The 22,218-nt window shown below is 35.2% G+C and overlaps 1 protein-coding gene across 1 annotated transcript; it reads right to left on the bottom strand.

The window, feature by feature from the left end:
* Nucleotides 1-329: 329 nt before the first annotated feature.
* LOC129005122 (prolow-density lipoprotein receptor-related protein 1-like) lies at nt 330-21,970 on the bottom strand. The gene is made up of 9 exons (XM_054433935.1): nt 21,889-21,970; nt 19,419-19,587; nt 17,685-17,839; nt 14,397-14,571; nt 12,274-12,504; nt 10,780-11,035; nt 5,479-5,580; nt 4,199-4,376; nt 330-820 (listed from the first exon to the last, which is right to left on the bottom strand). Exons 1-9 carry the CDS (start codon nt 21,932-21,934, stop codon nt 579-581), a joined length of 1,554 nt encoding a protein of 517 aa, XP_054289910.1. The 5' UTR covers nt 21,935-21,970; the 3' UTR covers nt 330-578.
* Nucleotides 21,971-22,218: the final 248 nt, after the last annotated feature.

Here is a 22,218-nt window from a genome sequence, read left to right as displayed (position 1 = left end):
TTCGAATTATTATATAAAATGCATCTTACATTATTTATTAGTACTGTAAAAATGAGCTATTTTCGTATTATTTAATCTTTAAAAAGTTAAATTATTTTTCTAGTTCAATCAATGTTTATTACTTCAAGCTAGAGGGGTTCTCATCTTCATCAATTACATAAAATCCACAGATGATTGGTGGGATTAGACCCCGGGACCTCAGGGAACGATGTCCCGAGGTGCTCTACCACTAGCCAAGCCCCCTCTCCCACATAACCTTCATTGAATTTAAACCTACAATAGATCTTGTTACCGAACCAAAAGGTTATGATGGAATAAAACTTCAAACCCTCTGTCATAGAATTTATTCGATCGCACACTTCAACAATTGAGCATGATTTCTTTCTTATCACGTATATTATACAAATCGATCTAAAAGATATTACTTTCAATACAACTAAATGTTTTCCTATTCACACTTGAATTTTTTTACCTATTCTTACATATTGTCACCGTTTATAACATAACCTAGAATATTGCACATCAAATACTTTATTTTACATAGTCTTTTTTTTAGTTTTCACATTATTATATTCCTGTTATATGAGGTTTACGTTGTCCTCCCCCGTGTGGTATTCTGATGTTCCAGTCCCTTCCTGTTGTTCCTTCCCGTAGTTCCTGGAGTAAGGGACGTCCCTTAGTTTACTCTCCAGGAGTCCCCAATACTTATCCAGCAGGTATACCATCCCTAGTGCTGATGCTAGGACTCCTATGATCAGCAGGACGGCAATGACCAGCGAAGCAGCAACTCCAGAACTGGTAAGGCGCGCCTTTTCCAGCACTAAAACATATTATCAATTTATCAATCATTGAGATGGGGATGCCACCTAGGTGCGTATTTTAACCCAAATATAAGTGAAGGATGAGTGTAGAATGGTGTGTGATGACCTGTGTAGCTTTGTTACTGACTAAGATCAGCTGTTTCATTAGTCAGGATCTTTTATTTAAAGGCCAATGATCAGGAACAGCTGGGTCCAGTTTCGAACCATCAACATACATAACAATAATAATTAAATTACACTAAATGATTTAGTGTAGCATTAAAAATTCACGAAATGTATAGCATGTAACAATATGCTATACGTATTGCTCTCCAGCCGATGTATCAAACATGCTTAATGATTTCTTCTTTTCAGTACCCAAGAATTTAAGAGAAGAAATTGATAGTGATAAAGATTGTTTTCATAATGAGTTTAATGTGCTTAAAGATAAATTCCAAAGTTTCGCATGCAATGACTCAATTTTCTTTTACCCAACATACGAGGAAGAAATACTAACGATAATAAAGAATCTGAAAAATAACAAATCCCCAGGATATAACAATGTAACACCCATTGTAATAAAAGAAATATCTGATTCCATTGTAAACATACTAGTCTATATTTTTAATTTAAGTTTATCAAGTGGTGAATTCCCATCAAAATTGAAAAAAACTGTAATAATACCATTATTTAAGAAAAATGACAAACATGACCCAAAAAATTATAGACCAATAGCTCTTTTATCTATTTTTTCAAAAATTCTAGAAAAGATTGTTAAGGTGCGATTGGTTAACTTTCTAAATAAGCATAGATTTTTTTAGCAAAAATCAATTTGGCTTTCAAAGTAAATTAAATACAAGCTCTGCTCTAATAAACTTTATGTCTGAAGTATACACAACCATTAATGATGGTAAACTTAGTGTCGGTATTTTTGTAGACTTAATGAAAGCGTTTGACACAGTAGACCACGGCATAATATTGTGTAGGATGTACAATGCAGGAATTCGTGGAGTTCCACTGGCGTGGTTTCGATCATATTTAGAGGGTAGAAGGCAAGTCACAAAAGTAAACAATACAGTGAGTGAAGAGGTTAAAATTGAGCTTGGTATACCCCAAGGGTCAGTGTCGTCTGGTCCACTTTTCCTTATATATGTCAATGACTTGTGCAATGGCAATTTTAAAGGCAAGTTGGTGGCTTTTGCTGATGATACCGCATTATCCTATGAGGTGATTTCAATTCAAGATCTCAAGGATCAAATGCAACATGACATTAATATGCTTAGATATTGGTTTTCCAATAATCTTATGGTTATGAGCCCAAAAACAAAGTATATTATTTTTAATATGACTTTTTAAATTACTTAAAAACAAAATTAGTCAAGAACATACGAATATTTTATATCCTTAGGTCCGTTTGCTATACTCAACTGATGAGAACAATTTATTTCGCATTTATCAACTCTAAAATAGATGATTGAATAGAAATATGGGGTGGAACATATTTTAACAGCCTAAAACCAATCATTACTTTACAAAAATCTTTCATCAGGGTAATGCTAAATAAAACCAAAACTGAACCTTCATCCCCACTTTTCAAAATTATTGAAATATTACCTATTAGGAATCTATATGTTTACAAAGTTCTGAAAATATATTTCAATAGATGTGGTACTGATAGAACATATCCAAGACATACTAGACTAAGAAGTAAAAACGACGTTTATGCACCTAAACCTAGACTAACAATATTTACAAAATTCTTCTTATATTTGGCTCCCACAAAAATGTGGGAAAAATAATAAAAATAAAAATATATAAATATAAAAATAACCTTCTTCCCGAGCCCTTCAAAGCAAGTGAAAACGTCAATGTATTCAGCAAATTAACACGAAACTACTTTCTCGAAATAGATAGTATAAACACATTTTTTACCTCATTGGTCTAACAATACAGCATAGTTATTTTTAATAATCTTACACTTATTAAGTCAGGGATGCACGTTATGTTCAAATAAGCTGTAAGTTCAGGACACTCCAAAATATTACTGTAATCACGACGATTGACAGTATAGGGTCAGTTTTAAAATAGATAGGTAGATAAGGTTTTGTTGTGATCGGTTGCTGTGTTAAAGCTATTGTTTGAAGCCTAGTTTTATATATTGTGTTTAATTTTGTAATAAAACTACTGTGGTAATGGTGACGGGCAGGACTTTCCAACCACGAGTTGCTTCAATTACCAAAAATGTTTGTTTCCCGCACAGGTTCTGTATGTAACCTCAGGGCTTTATTGTTCGATAACATTATAATTAGTTAGATTTATGTTGTGAGGAGTATTTCTGTTTTTAGATTATATTAGAATAAATACAATAACATGTAATACTTATGTACAACCTTAGTGTATAAAGATGTATTGTATTGTACCTATTGTATTTTAAAATAAAAATAAAGAATATTTCAATTCAACTCATATTGAAAAGTATAATCTTTGTGGTTAGGCTCATCCAGCGAAAAAGACGTTATCTTCAGGGTAACTTGACTTTCACACAGTTTATTATCAATTATCAAGTGGTACCAAGACTCTATATAAGTCAGCTGAGTGGAAGTGAAGATGTGTTAAGAATGGCACGGAATAGTATTATCATTATTAACAAGTAGAATGGTATGCCGCGTATTTTATATGAGTGAAGGATGAGTGTAGAATGAAGTGAGATGACTTGTGTAACTTTGTTATTGAGTAAGATCAGCAGTTTCATTAGACAGGGCATTTTATCAAAATCCACCAACATCTTTGCCTAAAGCTATCAACGATTTTGACGATTTTTGGTCGCTGTCCAAAAATCACGATTCTCCGACATTCAAACGTATTAGTGGAAAAGTCAAATGACTTGTGTATATCAAAGGTTGTTTACGCTACTATTTTAATAGCTAAACGAGTTATTCAAAATATAAAAACATGGATATTGTCATATTGATATTAGCGTTTGTGACATAAACCAGTCGCACAATATGTTAGTGTTTCTATATTTACCATTGAACACACAAAAGTGTAAATGGTTATACATGACCGCAGGAGAAGGGAAGCAGAACTGTGACTAATGACAAGCAATGACATATGACCTTGACTTTTAAAATCATGAGATGGTCTGGACAACCAATTAACTTTTCTTGGTGGATTGCTAATGGGTTTATCCCTCAAAATCTACATGTAGCTTCTTATTCAAAGCGAGAACCAATCCGCCCTTATATACTAATTAGGCTATAAATTAATTATGACATCTGGAAAAAGAACAAGTGAACATTAGATATTGACAAGATTTCATCTCCAAGTTCCAAAAAAGGAAAAAAATGTCTATGGTATGGACGAAATATAAAAAATCACACAAGCTTGTAAGCACCTACCATGGCAGGAAACATTGTCAGAGTTAAGTTCTTGTCCTGGTGGACATTTGCAGTACGCCCAAAGCCTCTTACGGTTGCTTCTAATGGCACAATCGTAAGAACAGTTCTTGTCCTCGCAAGGGTGGATCTTCGGCCGAGACTGAAGTAGGGGATGCACCACCCTCATGTGCCAGACTCCCTGCGGGACTAACATATGTTTAAGTATTTTCAAAAAGGAAGCTAATAAACTATACTCTGTATGATGAAACCTGTGTCCTGGTCCCTGTATTATTTATGAAATCACCATAGCATACGTTACATGGGAGTCCAATGATCATGATGGTCATGAAGTAAGTTGATGTTGTTGTTGATGTTTCTATGTAGTAAGTGGATGCACACACAATACGGCTTTTTTCCACTCGAACCAGGATAAAAATAAATGTCAGAATCATGTCTAATTATTACCTATGGTCTCCAAAGGACATGTTTTGAAAGCTGGAGGCCAAAAAATGCGTGTGAAAATACGTATCAAGTTGGCTGCTTCATTGTAACCGGTTAGCTTACACACTATTTTCTAGAAAGCATGTTTTATTTTCTCGTCTTAATAAAGCAAATAAAATTGTATTTTTAATATATATCCTTACGGATACGTCATTGCTACTTAACTTATAAACATTGACATCATGTAATGCCCAGATTTCACTTTTATAAGCTATACTCTGTATGATGGAGCCATTCTCCTGGCATTCCGTATAACTGGGCACTGGCCAATGGTTTAGGGAGTCATGTGTAGAAAAAGGGTAAGAAGACAGGTTCCATCATACAGATTATAGATCAATCTTCTACATAAATTAAAGAATATTTTTATACGACGGAAAAGTCTGAAAAAGAGAGAGAAAAAATTAATAAATTACTAAAATTACTGTAATTGGATGTAAAAATGTATTAGGTTAATAAAATACATTTTCGTAATTCATGTTATGGATATTAATACAGTTTGTGTTTCACGCCACTGCAATAGCTCCTAAATGGGTTACAAGATGTACTTAATATAAAATGATTAAACATATGGAATAAAATATTGGAAAGTTTTTACACTTTTGTAAATTAATTATAGAGTCTCTTACCAAAACGCGTCTTAATTTGCTAAGACAATTTAATGTACAGGGTCTCAAAATTTAACCCTTGACTAAATGTTAATACCACCACACAACCATAATATTCATTTTTCTCCCTTCGATAGCTGCACAGATGTTCGGTAAAACAATCTTCTAAATTGATTGCTTGGCTGCTAGACTTACCCTCTCAACGATGTGAAGCATGTTGACATCTTCTGCTCGGGTTAAGTTCAGAGGGGCTTCATATAGAATATCCCTTACATTGGCATAGTTGACCCAGAATATCTGCAGACATCGGATCATCATTAATAGGTACATTATTAATATTTTCCTTTCTATATTGTGAAAAGGTAATTATGTAATAAATTTATAATTCCCTAATTGTTTTAGGTCCTGTGAATTAAACGTTGTTAGTTTGTTGAGACTATTTTCACACTTTAAAAAAAAAGAGGTTGGCGGCCTCTTTTAACCTTGCATTTGCCCGTCCACATAGACTAAGCGCCCGTGCGTGGATCGTTTACAACAAAGCAAGGGGTGAGCCGGTACAGTACAAAGGTGAACTGTACTGATAAATTTTTTGTGGCAGTGACCAGGATCCGAACCCACGACATCGCTGCCTTGGGCCCGAAGTTCGCGACGCTACCGACTGAGCCACCGACTCACCACACACCTTCTTAACATAAATATCTACAGTGTTTATGGCAATCCTGATTAAAAAAGTTTGATTTAATATTAGAAATTTAAGATACATTGCTTAGGACCACCAGGTAGTGATGAAATACCTGCAGAGTGTAATTTGTGAAAATCTTTTGTCACTGGATAGAGGTTATGCACCAGGGATTTTAAGTGTGATATAATATATCAACCAAATGTGTGGGTACACATTGACGATTAAATATGATGATGGATATTTGGCATAAAACAAGATTTATTGACACAGAAGTTTTCTCTACAAACGTTTTCAACATGATATTCCACAATAATATTCTGAGAATCATATATTCAGACACTATGGTGTTTAAGGTTTTCCAACTGATTATATTAAACCGATTTAAATTGCGTTAGATGGCAACAATACTAAAGTGTAGCAGCAGTAAAAATACAATCTATTAAGTAAAGAAAGATACTTAGAGAAATCACTGGAATATCTGATGTCGCCAAACTTGCATCTGCTGACAAGAATACTTAGGAGGGTTAACTCGAGTATACAACACGTTAATAATACACTAGGAAGGCGACAATATTAAAAAGTCTACCTTCACATATTACTCCAAGGAAACGATTACAAAAATACCAAATAGAGGAAAAAATTAATGTATAAGCCAAGTTAGGTATAGTTGTAGGGGAAGGCTCCTTAAACAACATACTAAATGTTTTGACGGGTTAAGGTGGAATAAAGTTGGATAGGGTTATCTAAAGGTCATTTTTTAGGTTTTTCGTAATTGACTAAACTATGGCCTCCAGCAAAAAGTTTGTCATGGTTGTATCCAGAAAATCATCTAAAGCTAGTGTGGTTTCCATATCTCAGGTTCTTAGATGATGTTTTCAAACAACGGGTTGACGTTCGTTAAGTAGGTTTCCATTTTCCAACATCACATTCTGCCAGCGACCACAGAATTAAAATAGACCGGGCATGCCGAACGGTAGAGTGAAGCCTGTCTCAACGCCTCGTACATATCCAACATGGCGGCCGCAGTGATGAGTCACCCAAGTACCGCGCGCGCTCGACTCCAGGTAGCGCAAGTGGACTACTTCCGCTAAGCTTCCGGCTACTGTGACTGTCAGGGTAGAGGTGTATAGTCAATGCTGTCAGTCATCTCACAGTTATGGAGCAAGAGGCCATACAATTCGTTTGGCGATTTGATAGTTTTGATTTTATTCATCAGCATGCCCTTATGTTGTGTTGCGTATGGGTGTTTCAATAAAGGACGAGTTGGAGGAATCACCTACCACAGGTGAGTCGTAAGTTTGAGTTAAAATATAATTCATAATTTACAATTTAACTCAACAAATCAGATATATTTTTATTTTATTTTATACATAATATATGTCTTTATTTTAGTTTTCCCGCGAATGAAGATCTGCGGAGAAAATGGACTGTAGCTGTAAAAAGAAAAGACTGGAAGCCCACGAAATACAGCAAGCTTTGTTCTGTCCACTTTCGAGAAGAAGATTTCGATCGAACATCGCTCTCGTGTGTGAGGCTTCGGGAAGGAACAATCCCCTCAATCTTCCCAGCAATTTCAGAGGTAAAATTACGTCGTACGTTAAAGCGGAAACAAGACGACCCAGAGCCATTACATTCGGAACCACAAGTCAGCAACGTCAAAGTCGAATCACCGACAAAAAAAATTAAGATAGAATTATTAAAAACTAAATCTTCTCTGTTTAAGCAACAGAAAAAAGTAAAATCTTTGCAGCAAAGAAATAGAAGACTAAAAAAGAGAGTTTGTTCTTTAGAAAATATTATTAAGTCTCTCAAAGAAAAGCTTAATATGCATGATGAAGCATGTTCTTTTTTAACTTCAATTTCCCAAACAAGTGACTGCTTGATAAAAAGGTCTATTAATAAAGCCTTAAATCCAAAACTAAAAGAAACCTACGATGATAGGTTGAAAGCATTTGCCATCACATTGCACTTCTTATCGCCAAAGGCTTATTTTTTCGTAAGAAAAACTTTTAACACAGCTTTGCCTCACCCTAGAACATTGCGCCGATGGTATTCAAGCGTCAATGCGGACCCGGGATTTTCGACTGAGGTATTCCAAGCGCTTAGGGAACATTCAGAAAGCTCATCAAATACACCGATTTGCTCACTAATGTTTGATTGTATGGCCATTCGCAAAAGATTAGAATGGGATGGCAAGCGTATGCATGGCACTGTAAATGCGGGGGTTGCTGTCAATGACGACTCGGCACCCATGGCTACTGAGGCCCTTGTTTTTCATCTTGTATGTATTAACTCATCGTGGAAAATTCCTCTAGGGCATTTTTTTGTAGCTGGAATGTCAGGTGAACAACTTGCTGGCTTGGTTAAACAGTGTCTAGGCCTTCTTAGTGATGCTAAAATTGTGGTAGCAGGCTTAACATGCGATGGGACGGCTAGCAACATAGCAATGGCAAACCTGCTAGGTTGTAATATAAATGCTACAAATCTTGTTTCGTCGTTTGTAAATCCTCATACTAATGAGCCCATGCATTTTTCCTTGACCCTAGCCATATGATCAAACTTATAAGAAATACATTTGGAGAATCAAAAGTTTTGTTTGACCATGACAATAACGCTATTGAGTGGCGATACATAGAGATGTTGCATTCCATTCAGAAAAAGGAAGGACTTCATCTTGGAAACAAACTAAGCAATATCCATATCAACTATACCAAGCAAAAAATGAAGGTGAAGTTTGCAGTGCAAGTTTTAAGCACATCAGTCGCAGATTCTTTAGAATATCTTTTGCAAAACAAAGTCCCAGGTTTTGAAGATTGTGCTGCAACGATAAAGTTCATACGTATTTTTGATAAAGTATTTGACATCCTCAACTCCAGAAGTATCAGGGCTAGGTATGAAAAACAAGCGATGTGCCCATCAAACTTCAAAAGGATCTCAGAGTTTCTTGAAATCGCAGAAAGTTATATATCTGGATTAAAATATTCAAATAAAATTCCAATTTTGAAATCACAAAGAAAAACTGGTTTTATTGGCCTGCTTGTTTGCATCAAAAGCACACTTGCTCTGTACAACACATTTGTCATGGGTGAAAATAAACCTTTAAAGTATTTCCCGGTTTACAAAATAAGTCAGGACCATTTAGAAAGGCTATTTGGATATATTCGATCACGAGGAGGTCACAACAACAACCCCTCATGCAAACAATTTACCGCGACTTTTAGGAGAATACTTCTCCATAGAGAGCTCGAGGAATCTGACTCTGGTAACACTTTAATCCTAAACAAAACGTGTATTCTACAACTAAAATGTCCCAGAGATGAAATCGAAGAGATCAATTCTTCTACTTCAGACTGGAGATCAGTTGAAGCCAACGAAACCTCTGTGAATGCAGACAATTTAGACTTAGATGATGAAGAAGAGAATATTTTGAATATTTTAGGTTCCACCTCAGAAGTAAAGCAAGACATATTAGAGTATGTGGCCGGTTACATTGCTAGATCATTGCGTTTAAAGTTAAAGTGTATTGAATGTCAAAACTTACTTGTTTGTGAAAGACCAATGTTTGAAAAAAACAATCTTATTAGTTGTAAAAACCGTGGTGGATTGATACAACCATCTTCGGGACTAACAAAGCTTTGCTTACTAAGCGAATCAGTCCTACACTTTTTTCTTGTCACTGACACATTGAATGTAGTAGACGTAATGGTATCAAAAGTTTAAAAAAAATGTATTGGCCTTAACCTGTTTCCAAATGACCATTTCTTGGATCAGGATCCTATTGATAATCATTTTTTATTGTTAACTAAGGTAATTTGTAAAAAATTCTTCACAATCAGAATACATCACCACACAAAAATTCACAATGAAACACTTCACAGTTAGTTAGTTAGTCAGTTAGTTATTATTTTTGATGCAAATGAATACATTTTTATGTTAATATAAATATTAATATTATGTGGTTGGTAGACTAAAAATTTTACCAACAAACATATAATACCTTCCTGGGTATATAATTCGGAGTCCCGAAGCTGGGCTAAACGCAGTCGACCCGGCAAGTAGAGGCCGGGCGTGCGTTCAGGTTGCCGCGAACCGCATGAACGAAGCTTGTGTTATACCTGTTGTGTTGTATTATCAAAACTACAGTAGCTATTTTTTTCAAAAAATAAGTTTCAGAAAATATAGTATTCTGGCTACATTTCTCTCGCTTACATAACGCACCTGCCCTAAAAACAAAAAACTTCCTCGCAATGTAACTTTTTGATGTCACCAATTAAAATGTATAAAACAGTTTAAACTTTATTCAATTTTTATAATAGCAAACTATTTTAATTTTCTGATTATAAACATACCATTAGCATCCTACACTAATCTATATTAAGTATGTAAAGTTTCAAAGCGTTTTGAGCATGTTAAGGTAATAAAACAACAGTGTAAATGAAATGGGAGCACTGAACATTTTACACTTCTCTAGGCCCGCCCGACGTTTCTATACATATCCAAGATGGCGGACATGGCTTCAATTCCCGTAATCTAAAGGCTTATGGCATAGCCAGTCTATTTTAATTCTGTGGTCGCTGCATTCTGCACATTGCTAGGTTGCAGCTCGGCACAACTTTAAACCTTAATTCAGCCCAGGCCTAGAGGTTTGTGGCGTTATCATATAGTAAACAGCGATTTTGTAATATTATTTTAACCCAGGACTTTGAGGTATAAAGCCCACACTCTACCACTGCACCTCTATTTCAGCCCTAAAATTGTAATGACTACGGATTGGACGATTCTCTCACAAATATTAAAAAAAAAGTATAACTTACCCGTTCTCCAAGGACTGATAAACCGTAGACGCTCCGGAATTGTGCAATAGAAGTAATAAGTACTTTGTCTTCACCGTCGTAGTCCATGCTGTACAAGGAGCTTTGGTTAATCGCACCAACATAGTAGATTCTCCGCATCCTCCGATCCAACGCGAACCCTCGCACTGTCATCTCCGGTGCGGTCAGGTTGGAGTTGAAGCTCCCTCCAAGGAGGTCACATGATTGTATCACACCATTGGCCAACCAGACCACAATCCTAAAGGTGGAAGTTGACAGGTAAGTTATAAATAAGTAATATACCTGGTCCTTTCTAAGTTAGCAAATACATTGAGTGTATTTGAATCATCGTCAGAAGAATTTATGGAGCATTCAGGGTCTGAAGAATGTGGAAGGAAATTTTGCAAGGGAAAAATATCTTACACTTCACCAAAGCAAGAAGGATAAGTTGGTTCGTCCTCAAGCCAAAAGAATTGTTTTCGGAGAACATTGAAGGGCCCAACGTATGAGGTAGGCTGAGAATAAGGTTGGCTCAGGAAGTAGGTATTGATCCGAATACTTGTATAGAGTATACTTGTTGAATACCGGTACGTGTAAATAAATGGAGAGATTAAGGCTGATCAACTGAAGTTAAATTGTAGTAGAAACCAATTAAAATTGGAATCAGGGACTGTAGAGCTTTGGAATTCCTGAAGCCTTAGTAAGGAGTCAAGAGTTTATAATAGTTAAACAAGTTGAATTAATCTTAAGAAGCATAAAATGCTTTCCCGACCAATCCAACCAACTTTAGTACAGTCGGTATTTTTTTTAATAGACTCCGGTGCTATCAACACCAACATGAAGAGTTGAAATACGTTATATTTACCATTTTCAATAACTAAAGGATGTATTGGAAACTTTATAATCTTGAAAGTAATTGCCTTGTTTCTCAATGCTTAAAGGTGGTCACGTTATTTTAGGATACACTTTTTTGAATGGGACAGGCAGTTAAATTAATATTAAGAAGCATTATTATTGAAACGGTCAAGTGACCAATGCACTACGGAAAATGAGAAGGGAATAATGCACAGAAAATAAGGTGCAGAGTAGACAATAACACTATTCACTGGTGTATAGACCAAAGTCCAACACCGCCCCCTCGCCATAATGTATTACAACGCTCTCTGTGTAGTATGACCCTGTGTTGTGTGCTATGGTAATTTCCACACAGTGCTCACCACTCGGGATCCTCCTTGCTCGTCACTATAGTCCTCGCCACCCTAAGTTGAGGCAGCAAAAGGCTGCACTAGATATACGCCGTGCGGCCTTGGGCTGCCTCAACTTAGGGTGGCGAGGACTATAGTATATTTCCGGCACAACATACCAAGCTGAAAGCGCACGTCTCATAAAAAGTTTCCTTTGTATCCTTATTCTCTGTACATGAATGTGGTGTGAGTAAATTTTTAAATTATAACATGATCAAACCCAATTGATGATAAGTAATATGACATTCCTCACCCCTTATAAGGATCTACTTCCATCCTTTTAACGACTTTCTCTCCAAGTTTGGAGGGTGGCAGGATTATCTTCTCATCTTCACCCTCGAGGCCTGCAGATACAATGGCTGACCCGTTTGACTTGCAGAACGTCCAGAAGACACGATCGTTGACCCAGTCGACAGCAAATCCCTCACAGTTAGTCAGGTTCTTCACCAAGACAGGAGCTTTATTTTGTTGCTGCATACTGGTCCTACAAACAGAGAAACAATGTGTATCCAGGGTGTTCAAAAAAGATAGGGGCATAATTTGCGTGGTCATTCCTTGTGTCAGAATAAGCATACAAGTTTGCGTTAACATATGTGTTATCTTGTTTCGTTTAGTCTATCTGTTAGCTGAAAGGATACAGTGCTCACGTGGTATTCAGAAGTTTGATCTTGGAAAATGTCTGATAACTTGTAATAGCTCTAAACCAGGCTCTGCTGTCCATGATTACAATGTAGCTACTCATTCCAAGATACACTCATCCATCACACTTTGGGTGTAATACGCCCAGTTGCATCGCTATCTAAATTGGTTATATAGTTAAGTTTGTTTTTAGAACAATCACTAACTTATTACTTAAACTCAGGTTTACACTGGTAACAAGACCTATATATTTAATTACGTAGGGCGACTCTTCACGTCAAAATTTTTTGTGACTGGGAAGTCGCAGATCGACGGGAGAGGGCTCAAATTATAGGTCTCTATCCTGTGACGGCCGGGAAAATAATAAAACTCCTAAATATTTAACAGAAAATTATATAAACGTAAAATGGACTCGATAAGAATAGCATTGGAAGCCAATTATAGCCGATTCTTATAATGGCTGAAAAATAATGTTGTAGAATGGCTGAATAAGTGACAAAAAAAGTAGAAAGAAAATGTGATAAAAATGCATATATAATTTGTATAACTGTCTCGATTAATGTATTACAACGCTCACGGTGTGACCCTGTGCTGTGTGCTATGGTAATTTCCACACAGTGCTCGCCACACTTCAGCTTTGGGTTTATTTTAATATAAAAATGATCACTAAGTTCATACAATTAATTATTTTACATTAACATTTAAAGGTTATTGTTATGTCGAGGGAATGTTCAACATAAAAAATCACATTGGCTAAATCAATAATCAACGATTCAAGATTAAATAAAAAAAAACTTCTTCATTGTCTTTTTCAAAACATATGTATAAGATTCATTCTAAAAGTTTTTTTTATATTTTCTATTTCTTAACATTTAATTTGGCGCTTATTGTAAATATCAATATTCTGTATGAAGTGGAATGATCTCAATTCCTACTCTTAGAAAATAACTGGGCAAAAAACGAAATGGTTTCCTAAAGGCAATATATTTTTCAGTTTTTTTATTTAATCAAGAGAAATGTCTTTGACAAGTTCCACTGGGCAAAAATTAATATTGTTTAGAGGCAATTTTAGCCAGGTACTGTCTGTTGTTGCAAGCAAAAAAGGTTCAAATAATATAGCTTAGCATGCCAAGTATAGATAGTTAAGCATCCATATATAACAGTAAAACAATTATGAATATGTACCTCAGTGTAAGCTATGAACCCGCTAAACGTTTAAATAGGCCTATTTTGATAGAATGTGTAAAGTCAATTGCACCTTTAGAATGATCATTAACCACCATAGCTACCTTAGTAAACCAGTATTTTCTCTCATACAGTAATACGTTTGCTGCCTTTAGCAGAGTTAAACCTCTGGAATGATTCAATTTATTTATTGAAAATAACATCAACAAAAGCAAAGAAAGAGACGGTTTTTTTTTCATAAAAGATATGGTGTACAGGGATATCCATACTGACACAAATATTGTGATTCTGAATTTGTTTATATATTACGATAAATTGTTTTACATTTAAGCTTTTTAGGAACCCAGCCACAACAAGCCACTATAGGTCGGCCGCTTAGAAAACGACCTCCTCCAGCATTGGTTTAGCATTAGCGCGCAGGTCGTTTTCTAAGCGGCCGAACTATAGTTCTTTTTGGTATTCTATGTATCTGGAATGTCTAGTTCTATCAATGGTGAAAGCTTATAGTACTACATATCATTAGCAATAATATACAGAAACCACATTCCTCACCTAAACAGCTGTTGTTTTGTATGAAAAAACAATACATTTTTTGAAAGGTGGTAATCCACAGAATAGACCCATTCACTTGTTTGCTTAAGAACGTCATAATTGTTCATAAGGTTATAATGGTATAATCTTATCCCATCGCTGAGCCCCATCAAAAAATCTATTTTGTCAGCACCATCTGTAACAGTATTTATGTAGTTACCTGTATAATAAATAGAATTATCATCGGTTTTTAAGCCTAATGAAATTAAGTATACTAGATATCCTTTATCACAGACTCAGGAACATTTAGATATATAGGTAATACTTGCTAACGAATTTACATGTGAAATTTGATATTTAAAAGTGTTCATTTGTTGAACTATTTTAATCCAATTTCTTCTTTACAGCAGCTTTTAAAAACTGCTAGCTGACTTGGTCACAATATCAATTATATCCATTTATTTAAGATGGGAACGCCACTATGTGCGTATTTTAGCCCAAATATGAGTGAAAGATGAGTGTAGGATGTATAGAATAAGAAAAACAAGTAACAGTTAAGGTAGGCTTATAAAACAAAATGTAATGTGAAGAAATTTACTTCGTTCTACGGGAAAAAATAAAGCATGCAAACTGTCCCCCATGTTAAAATTACAGTATTACCTCTACCTTGTGTAAACATTTAACAAGACTGTGTCTATTATGAATTTTAATGTTTTTAATAAGGGAGTGGGACACCTACGATCACGTACACAATAGCAAAATCATTGACATTGGGACACTGAAGAATACACTCCATCTATATGGATTAGCTGTCACAAACCTTTTGTTCAAAAAGATCATAGTTCTAAGAGCGTGTAGTCATAGAGTGTGCTAGTGTCTAAAATTTCCCACCTTGTCATTTGTTACTGAGATAGCTCAAGTGGCATACAGATACTACGCTATAATGAGCTACAGGGGCAGATGTTACTGTTCCAAGAGCCAAAACACCAGAAGGAGTTGAAACTCTTCAAGAAGTGAACCTCCCACAGTCACAAAGTCATTCATTCACAAGCTTTCGTTGGCCTATTGGGGGGTGGGGGTGGTAGCCCGATTGCCCCGATGGTCAGGGATTAGTCCCACTCTACACTATACGATTGCGCCGACAGCCCTTTCTGCCCTTTTTTGGGTCGCCCGATTGCGATGGTCAGATTAATTTATTAAACGCGAGTTGCCTTTTATAGTAACTAGCATTATTAAGTTACAAATTTAACTAGCATAGTTTAATTTTGTATTACTTGCATATACTAGTAAACATTTAATACAGTAGTTATTAAAATATTATAAATATAACAATCAATAGTTAAAAGTTAACATTAAGCAATTGTTAGGATTAACAATTGTAAAACTGGGACGGTGGCGTCTTCCTGTAGTCCAGCTACTAGGAGGTCACGAATTGTGGATATTTATAGGCATGCACTGTGGATGTGATACTCACTGGTGTGGATAAACGTCCACACTTGTGAGTACTACGACTATCCGCAGTACTATCCTGATAATTAGAAATGGTCTAATTATCAGGATAGTTGATACCAAGGCAAAAATGGGGTTCTAATTCCGCTATAAACTGTAGGTCCCTTAAGTTGCCATTAGCTGTATGGACTATTAATTAACAGGTGTGTCTAAGGAATATGTCGGCCTTAGTCACTAACAAGACTACAAGATCGCGCCACGTATCCTATCCTTCACGCCTCTCCATTCGTACTTGGCTTAAAATAACTATCCTACTTTGTATGGTCACGATTTCATTGAAAAGTATTAAAGTATTACAAGTTAAAAAAAAACGGTATCAGCATTCTGACACATACTTTCTCCCTTAAGTTTGTCAACAACCTTTATCATGTGTAAACGGTGAGAGTAAATTGTCTACGGAAATGGGATTTGTACAATTTTGTTCAGAATTTAAAGGACTATAACATACAACATTTTTATCAAAATTGTTCAAGCCAATTTTGGGAAATCCGATTTTTCCGTTATTTTATGGGGTTTTATGGGGAAATAACATAATTTACAATAACTTTTGAACCGTAATTTTTACAGAAAAGTGATTTGTACCATTTTGTTTAGAATATAAAGGACTAAAACATACTAAATTTTTATCAAAATCGTTCGGGCCATTTTTGGGAAAATCCTATTTTTCCGTTATTTTATGGGGTTTTATGGGAAAATCCCCATCTATAATCAAAATTTCTAAAAAATGAAAAAAAACTATCAAAATTTTAAGGAATATAACCTACTATGTTAAATCAAAACTGGATTTTTGTCTAAAATCCTATTTTTCGTTATTTTATGGGAAAATAACATAATTTGCTATAACTTTTGAACCGTAATTTTTACAGAAATGGGATTTGCACCATTTTGTTCAAAATTTAAAGGGCTACAACATACTAAATTTTAATCAAAATCGTTCGGGCCATTTTTGAGAAAATCCGATTTTTCCGGGTTTTTATGGGAAAATCCCCATTAAAAATCAAAATTAAAAAAAAAATGAAAAAAACATCTGGAGATACCATGGATTAGAACCTACATACCAAATTTCATCGAAATCGGACCACAGGTGTAGTCTCTAGCTCTGTACACATCCAGACACACACACACACACACTCACACACGCACGCACACACACACACACACACACACAGACATCACTTCGAAAATCACTTTTTTGGGTCCAGGGGGGCCCTAAACGAATATATCCACTCAAAACTCAAACTCGAAAATTTTGACGAAAACAATACTTTCTCCATATACTATGGTATAGGGGGAGAAAGTAATTAAGCTTTATTCATTATAAGTGATAAATTGTTAAAAAAAAAATCAAACTTTGTTACCATACATAATAGTTCAGGTCGAGACGCACGATCATTCAACACACTATTTTGGTGTGTTACTCAACTGCCATTATTGAGATTACCAAGTTAAACTTAAGCGAGAAAATTCCTGATCTAATTGTTTTGATTTGAAGATTTTTGGGGCGCGGGGGAAGTAGATTTTTACTTTCGGGGCAAACGAGCACTAAATGGCGGTCGAGAGATTTAGACCCTTGTAAATTTCCTCGGCCATCGGGTGTCAGCCATTAGTGTGACTTGGTTAAAAAGTTGGCATTTGACTGGAATCAGTAATTTATGTAGGCGCAATCTGTTGGTAGATCACATAAAGTACGGTGATTTCGATTAAAACACTGGTGGAAGCTTAAACATGGGGTTAAAATTATAGCTTTGACTATTAATGCAACAACAGTTTAACCAATAGTCAAAGGCCAAATACACTTACCAGTAGGGCTAGCTCTCCCAATATCATACAGGGATAGTAACCAATCGCCTCCACATGTTCGGAGTGTGTCGTCAGGGCATTCCACGTTACAAAGCGAGTCATTTCTCCTGGGAGAACCTTCGCCAATGTCAGGTCCGCAGTAACACGTGCGTTCACTGGTAACAAAAATAACAATTTTGACACTATTTCAACAACGGTAACCATATTTTAAACATATTCCCAAAATTGTATAATGATAAAATACTGTTGTAGAAACAATAGGTATTTTCCAAAAGTAGCCACTCTTTCAAAATTCAGTGAAACGTTTTTAGGTTGTTTAAATTGGGTTGGGTTAGGCTGGTTTAGTTTAGTCTATGATAGTGACGATATGGTAACATTTGCAATATTTACAATTTAGTTCTAAACGTTTGAAAAGGACCCAAATGCATATTGACGTTTTTATACATTTGCATCGTTAATAAATTACTCGTGATTAAAATCTGTTTATGTTATCTGGTTTTAAATTACCACTTTAACCTAGCTAACCTAATCTAACGTAACCTCCACAGAACAATGAAAAAGATGGCGGCTATCTTCTTGCAAAAAAATATCTTCAAAATTCTTCCGCTTATCAAAGCTTTTTGAACTGTTAACTCCTCCAGTAATTTGTTTGAATCTATTAGTTTCTAAAATATAACAGGTCCGCAGGCCCAGGTAACAGGGGTCAGGTACCATGTGCGTTCATTGGTAACAAAGATAACAATTGAGTAACAATTTGGTAACCTTGTTAATATATATTCCCAAAAATATATAACGATAGAATATTGTTGTACTAACAATAGGTATTTTCAAGGAGTAGCCACTCTTTCAAGGTGCGGTGAGGAGGTAGTTAAGGTTGAGTTAGGTAAGTCAACCCCCTTCACATACTAGTACTCTAGATTCTAGAGGAACTATTTTACTTCAGGCTAGTCCTATCACATTGATAAAATCCATTGGTGATTGGCGGGATTTGGACCCCGGACCTCAGGCTCCGAATCCCCGAGCTCTACCACTAGACCAGCTTGCTCTCCTGGGTTAAGTGTATGTTAGTGACAACGTGGTAACATTTGTATTTACATTTTTCTGAATATTTGAAAACATGGACACGAATGCATATTGACGTTTTTTAAGTTTAGTTATTAAATAAATACACAAGACTTCTACTTTTGTTTAAGGTTCCCTTGTTTGTCATTATCTTAAATCTACCTAACCTAACTTTAATCTAACGTAACCACCGCAGCGTACTGAAAAAGTTATGGCCATCTTCTTGAAAAGGCTTATAAAAATCTTTTAAATTCCGCTTCTCACACTATTTGAACTGTTTACTCTTCCAGTAATTTGTTTGAATTTGATTAGTTTCTAAAATATTGTGATTTATACGAAATTCCCATGTTATGGATGTAGCCAGCTGTATATTTAAAATGAAGATAATTTATGAGCATTAGTCAAAATGCGCTGGTATAGATTACTGATTTAAAATACGCCAACAAATCTGAAACTAAACTACTTCTTATAGCATATTTTAAGTAACATCGATTATCATAGTGGCTTGTAACAAACTGAGTACAAATTGTAATTTTAGACAGTGTGATCTGTGGCTTATTCAAGTACTCCTAGAAAAAGTTCTAAAAAGCTGGTACACAGATGGGACGTTTGCTTCGGTGGCCAAAATGCAATGTTTGAATGAATAAATTTGTAAATAACATTTGTTTTTACCTGAGTTCCACTCCTGCAAACCGTGTCTTTAGAACCTGGCAGTACTCGACACATTTACTCAATGTCGCAGGAGACAGCTGATGTCCATAGCGTTGGTTGAGAGAGAAGCCAATGTCAAAGCAGCCGACATAATGTAGGTTATCCAACACCGAACCGGTGGAAATTGGAACTGTAAAAATATGTATAACTTGGTACAAAATCTTTAATATTTAAGTTATTTTATATAAAGGGTGGTCAAAAAGGATAGGCAGTAACTTGTTCTTGATTTTACATATAAAAAGCGGAATATTGTATGTTCTTGGACATGTAAATTCTTCGTTAAGTTGTAGCCATCAAATAAATTCTCTCATAAAATCGTATGTTTTGCAAATGTGCTCATTTGTACTCAAATGTGGTTTTAAGTCAGTAAAACAACTATTTAAAACAAAATGCTTGTAATGGAGTAAACATATAGATGCTTCATAAACATGTATCCCCTGTATCCGGAAATAGCTTATTAGAGAAGTGTTAAAAGTAGTCTCTCAATAGTTCGCAACCCTAGTTAAATGAGGGTTTTTGCGAATTTCAAGTATTACATGTGCATAAAAATGTTGAAAGCTGTCATGAGGGGTTCTGGCCTACAATATTCATAAAAACAAGACCCATAACTGGAATTTGAGTGTTTTTGAGATAATCTGTAAAAATCTCTAAAACATTTAAGTAAAAACGCATTTTTACATTTGTTTGGTAATGAAACGATGTTTTCAAGAGGTTCAATGGCACTTAGATATAGATGTACTTAGATGGTTCAATCACCAACAAAACAATACAAAATAGTATACAATTATTAAAAAGTGAATATGTGATGGATTACTATACTAGTTCAGTTGTAAGAAACTTGTTAAGAAAGTAAGAACAGTTAGTTCATTTAGAACAGAACGACATACGCGTGGGCATGGTCAACCTTAGTCAACCTTAACTTTGTTACATATTAAAATTAAAAGCCTTTTCCTCGTACTTAAAACAAAAAAATCGTTTTATCAAAATCGCTTAGCAAAATGATTTTAAAAAGAATTAAAAACAAAATAAAACTAAACACAACAAACATTTTCAAACAGTAATGGAGGAAATCACTTTTGGTAAGTCTTTTTTATAAGTTGGCAACGCAAAAATGAAAAAACCAACAAACAATAATTAGCAATAATAATGTTACCAATTGAGATAAGTGCGTCTAGGTACGTCTTTTAACCTAAATATGTGTGAAGAATGAGTGTAGAATAAAGTAAGTAGGTAATATGATCCGTGTAGCTTTTATTCTAACTACGACCAGCTTTTTTATTAGCCATGATTATGTATTTGAAGTCCAATGATCAGGAACAGCCGGGTCCAGTTTCGAACCATCAAAAAACTAATGATTTTTCTCAGGATCGAACCGGCAACCATTTGATTGCTAGGCGAACATTTTTACCACTCAACTACTCAACCAGTCAATGTGATTCTAAGAGAAGGATTTTGATTAATGTTAGAGTATCTACACCACTGCTAGTAAAATAACATTGGGCTAACTTCTTTAATCTTTACTTTTCCATGTAAAATAGGTTCTCCGAAATACTAAATATAGCCTACCTTTAAATCCCCGTGTATTTTAGTTTAGCAAAAAAAAAATTACATAATCAAAACGTCTATGAAAGCCTTAGATGACGTAATTGTACTCTGTATTTGTATGTTAGTATTGTAAAGTTAAAACCAGATTTAATATTTTTTGACCTCTCTTCCAATCAAAGATTTTTTGACAATAACTACACTAACTAAAAGAACATATCCTTTTTATACTCGTAAAATTTTTTTTTTGCCAATCCCTATGACTTGAAATTAAAACTGACTCAAATAAACAGCTAATTCTGCTTGGATACAAGAATTATCTTTTATGTGAGTGTTACCAGATTAATTTATTATCTTTACTAATACAGGATAAGTCCCTCTTTTCACTCAGGGTTGAAAGCGTTGATTAAGGCCGAGGTAGAAGAAAAGATTGGCTCAATCCTGCCCATTTTCAATAAGTGACTCTTTTGAAAATTAGTGTCAGTGATTCAATGGATTAAGCTTAGGTAACAAATTGCCAAAAGGCGTAATTGTTTTTAAATTCTATTGATGACGGAATAATATGTTTGATATGTAAGGAAATGATTACTTAATTAGTTAAAAGCTTATAACCATGTGAAACTTTAAATATGCAAATATCTCTATAAAACAACGACCTTAGTAGAATAAAGCTAGTATGTGAATTGGCTTTCATAGCAAGTAAAAATGGTTTTTTTCTTGTAACGGACTCAAACTTATTTTTTCATACAGAATTGAAAAAGTAACACCGGAACAAAATGGGCACTACAGTAATATTTATATTCTAAAAAAAATTGCTTAACAACCAAATGTCTCATCCCCAATATATTTGTAAAATTCACTTTTGTGCTCACTTGATCCATGTTCTTACCTGATATCACTATAAATAAGCTGGTCAAACACACAACGTCCTTCATGGCTATAATTGCATCGCAGGACACCGCGAGACTGGATCCTGGCACGGAAGTGATAAGAGTGATAACAGTATATGGGAGGGGATAAGGGAATCCTGACCCATAGTTGCATCTCTTTTGGGTTATTGCATCACATTATCTCGGGCCATACTGTGTATTTTTTCTTGATAGGTCAAGGGCTCTGGACCATTAGAACACAGCAATATCACTATGAAAATGGCAGGGGTGCGAGCTGGTTTGTGGTAGAGTGCGGGAATTCAGTCCAGGGTTCAAATCCCATGAAATCA

Source organism: Macrosteles quadrilineatus, unplaced genomic scaffold, assembly GCF_028750875.1.
Source record: "Macrosteles quadrilineatus isolate MER2022 unplaced genomic scaffold, UCM_ALF_1.0 Scaffold_16__1_contigs__length_3527350, whole genome shotgun sequence".
Lineage (NCBI taxonomy): Eukaryota > Metazoa > Arthropoda > Insecta > Hemiptera > Cicadellidae > Macrosteles > Macrosteles quadrilineatus.
This window is presented reverse-complemented; position numbering and strand designations above follow the sequence as displayed.

Bases quoted from the DNA above. Each gene is read 5' to 3' on its own strand.
- LOC129005122 (XM_054433935.1), bottom strand. From the start codon at position 21,934: ATGAAGGACGTTGTGTGTTTGACCAGCTTATTTATAGTGATATCAG. The intron at 19,588-21,888 runs GTAAGAACATGG...ATATTTTTACAG, and splicing joins CTTATTTATAGTGATATCAG to TTCCAATTTCCACCGGTTCG. The intron at 5,581-10,779 runs GTAAGTTATACT...CGATGTCTGCAG, and splicing joins TATCAGTCCTTGGAGAACGG to ATATTCTGGGTCAACTATGC.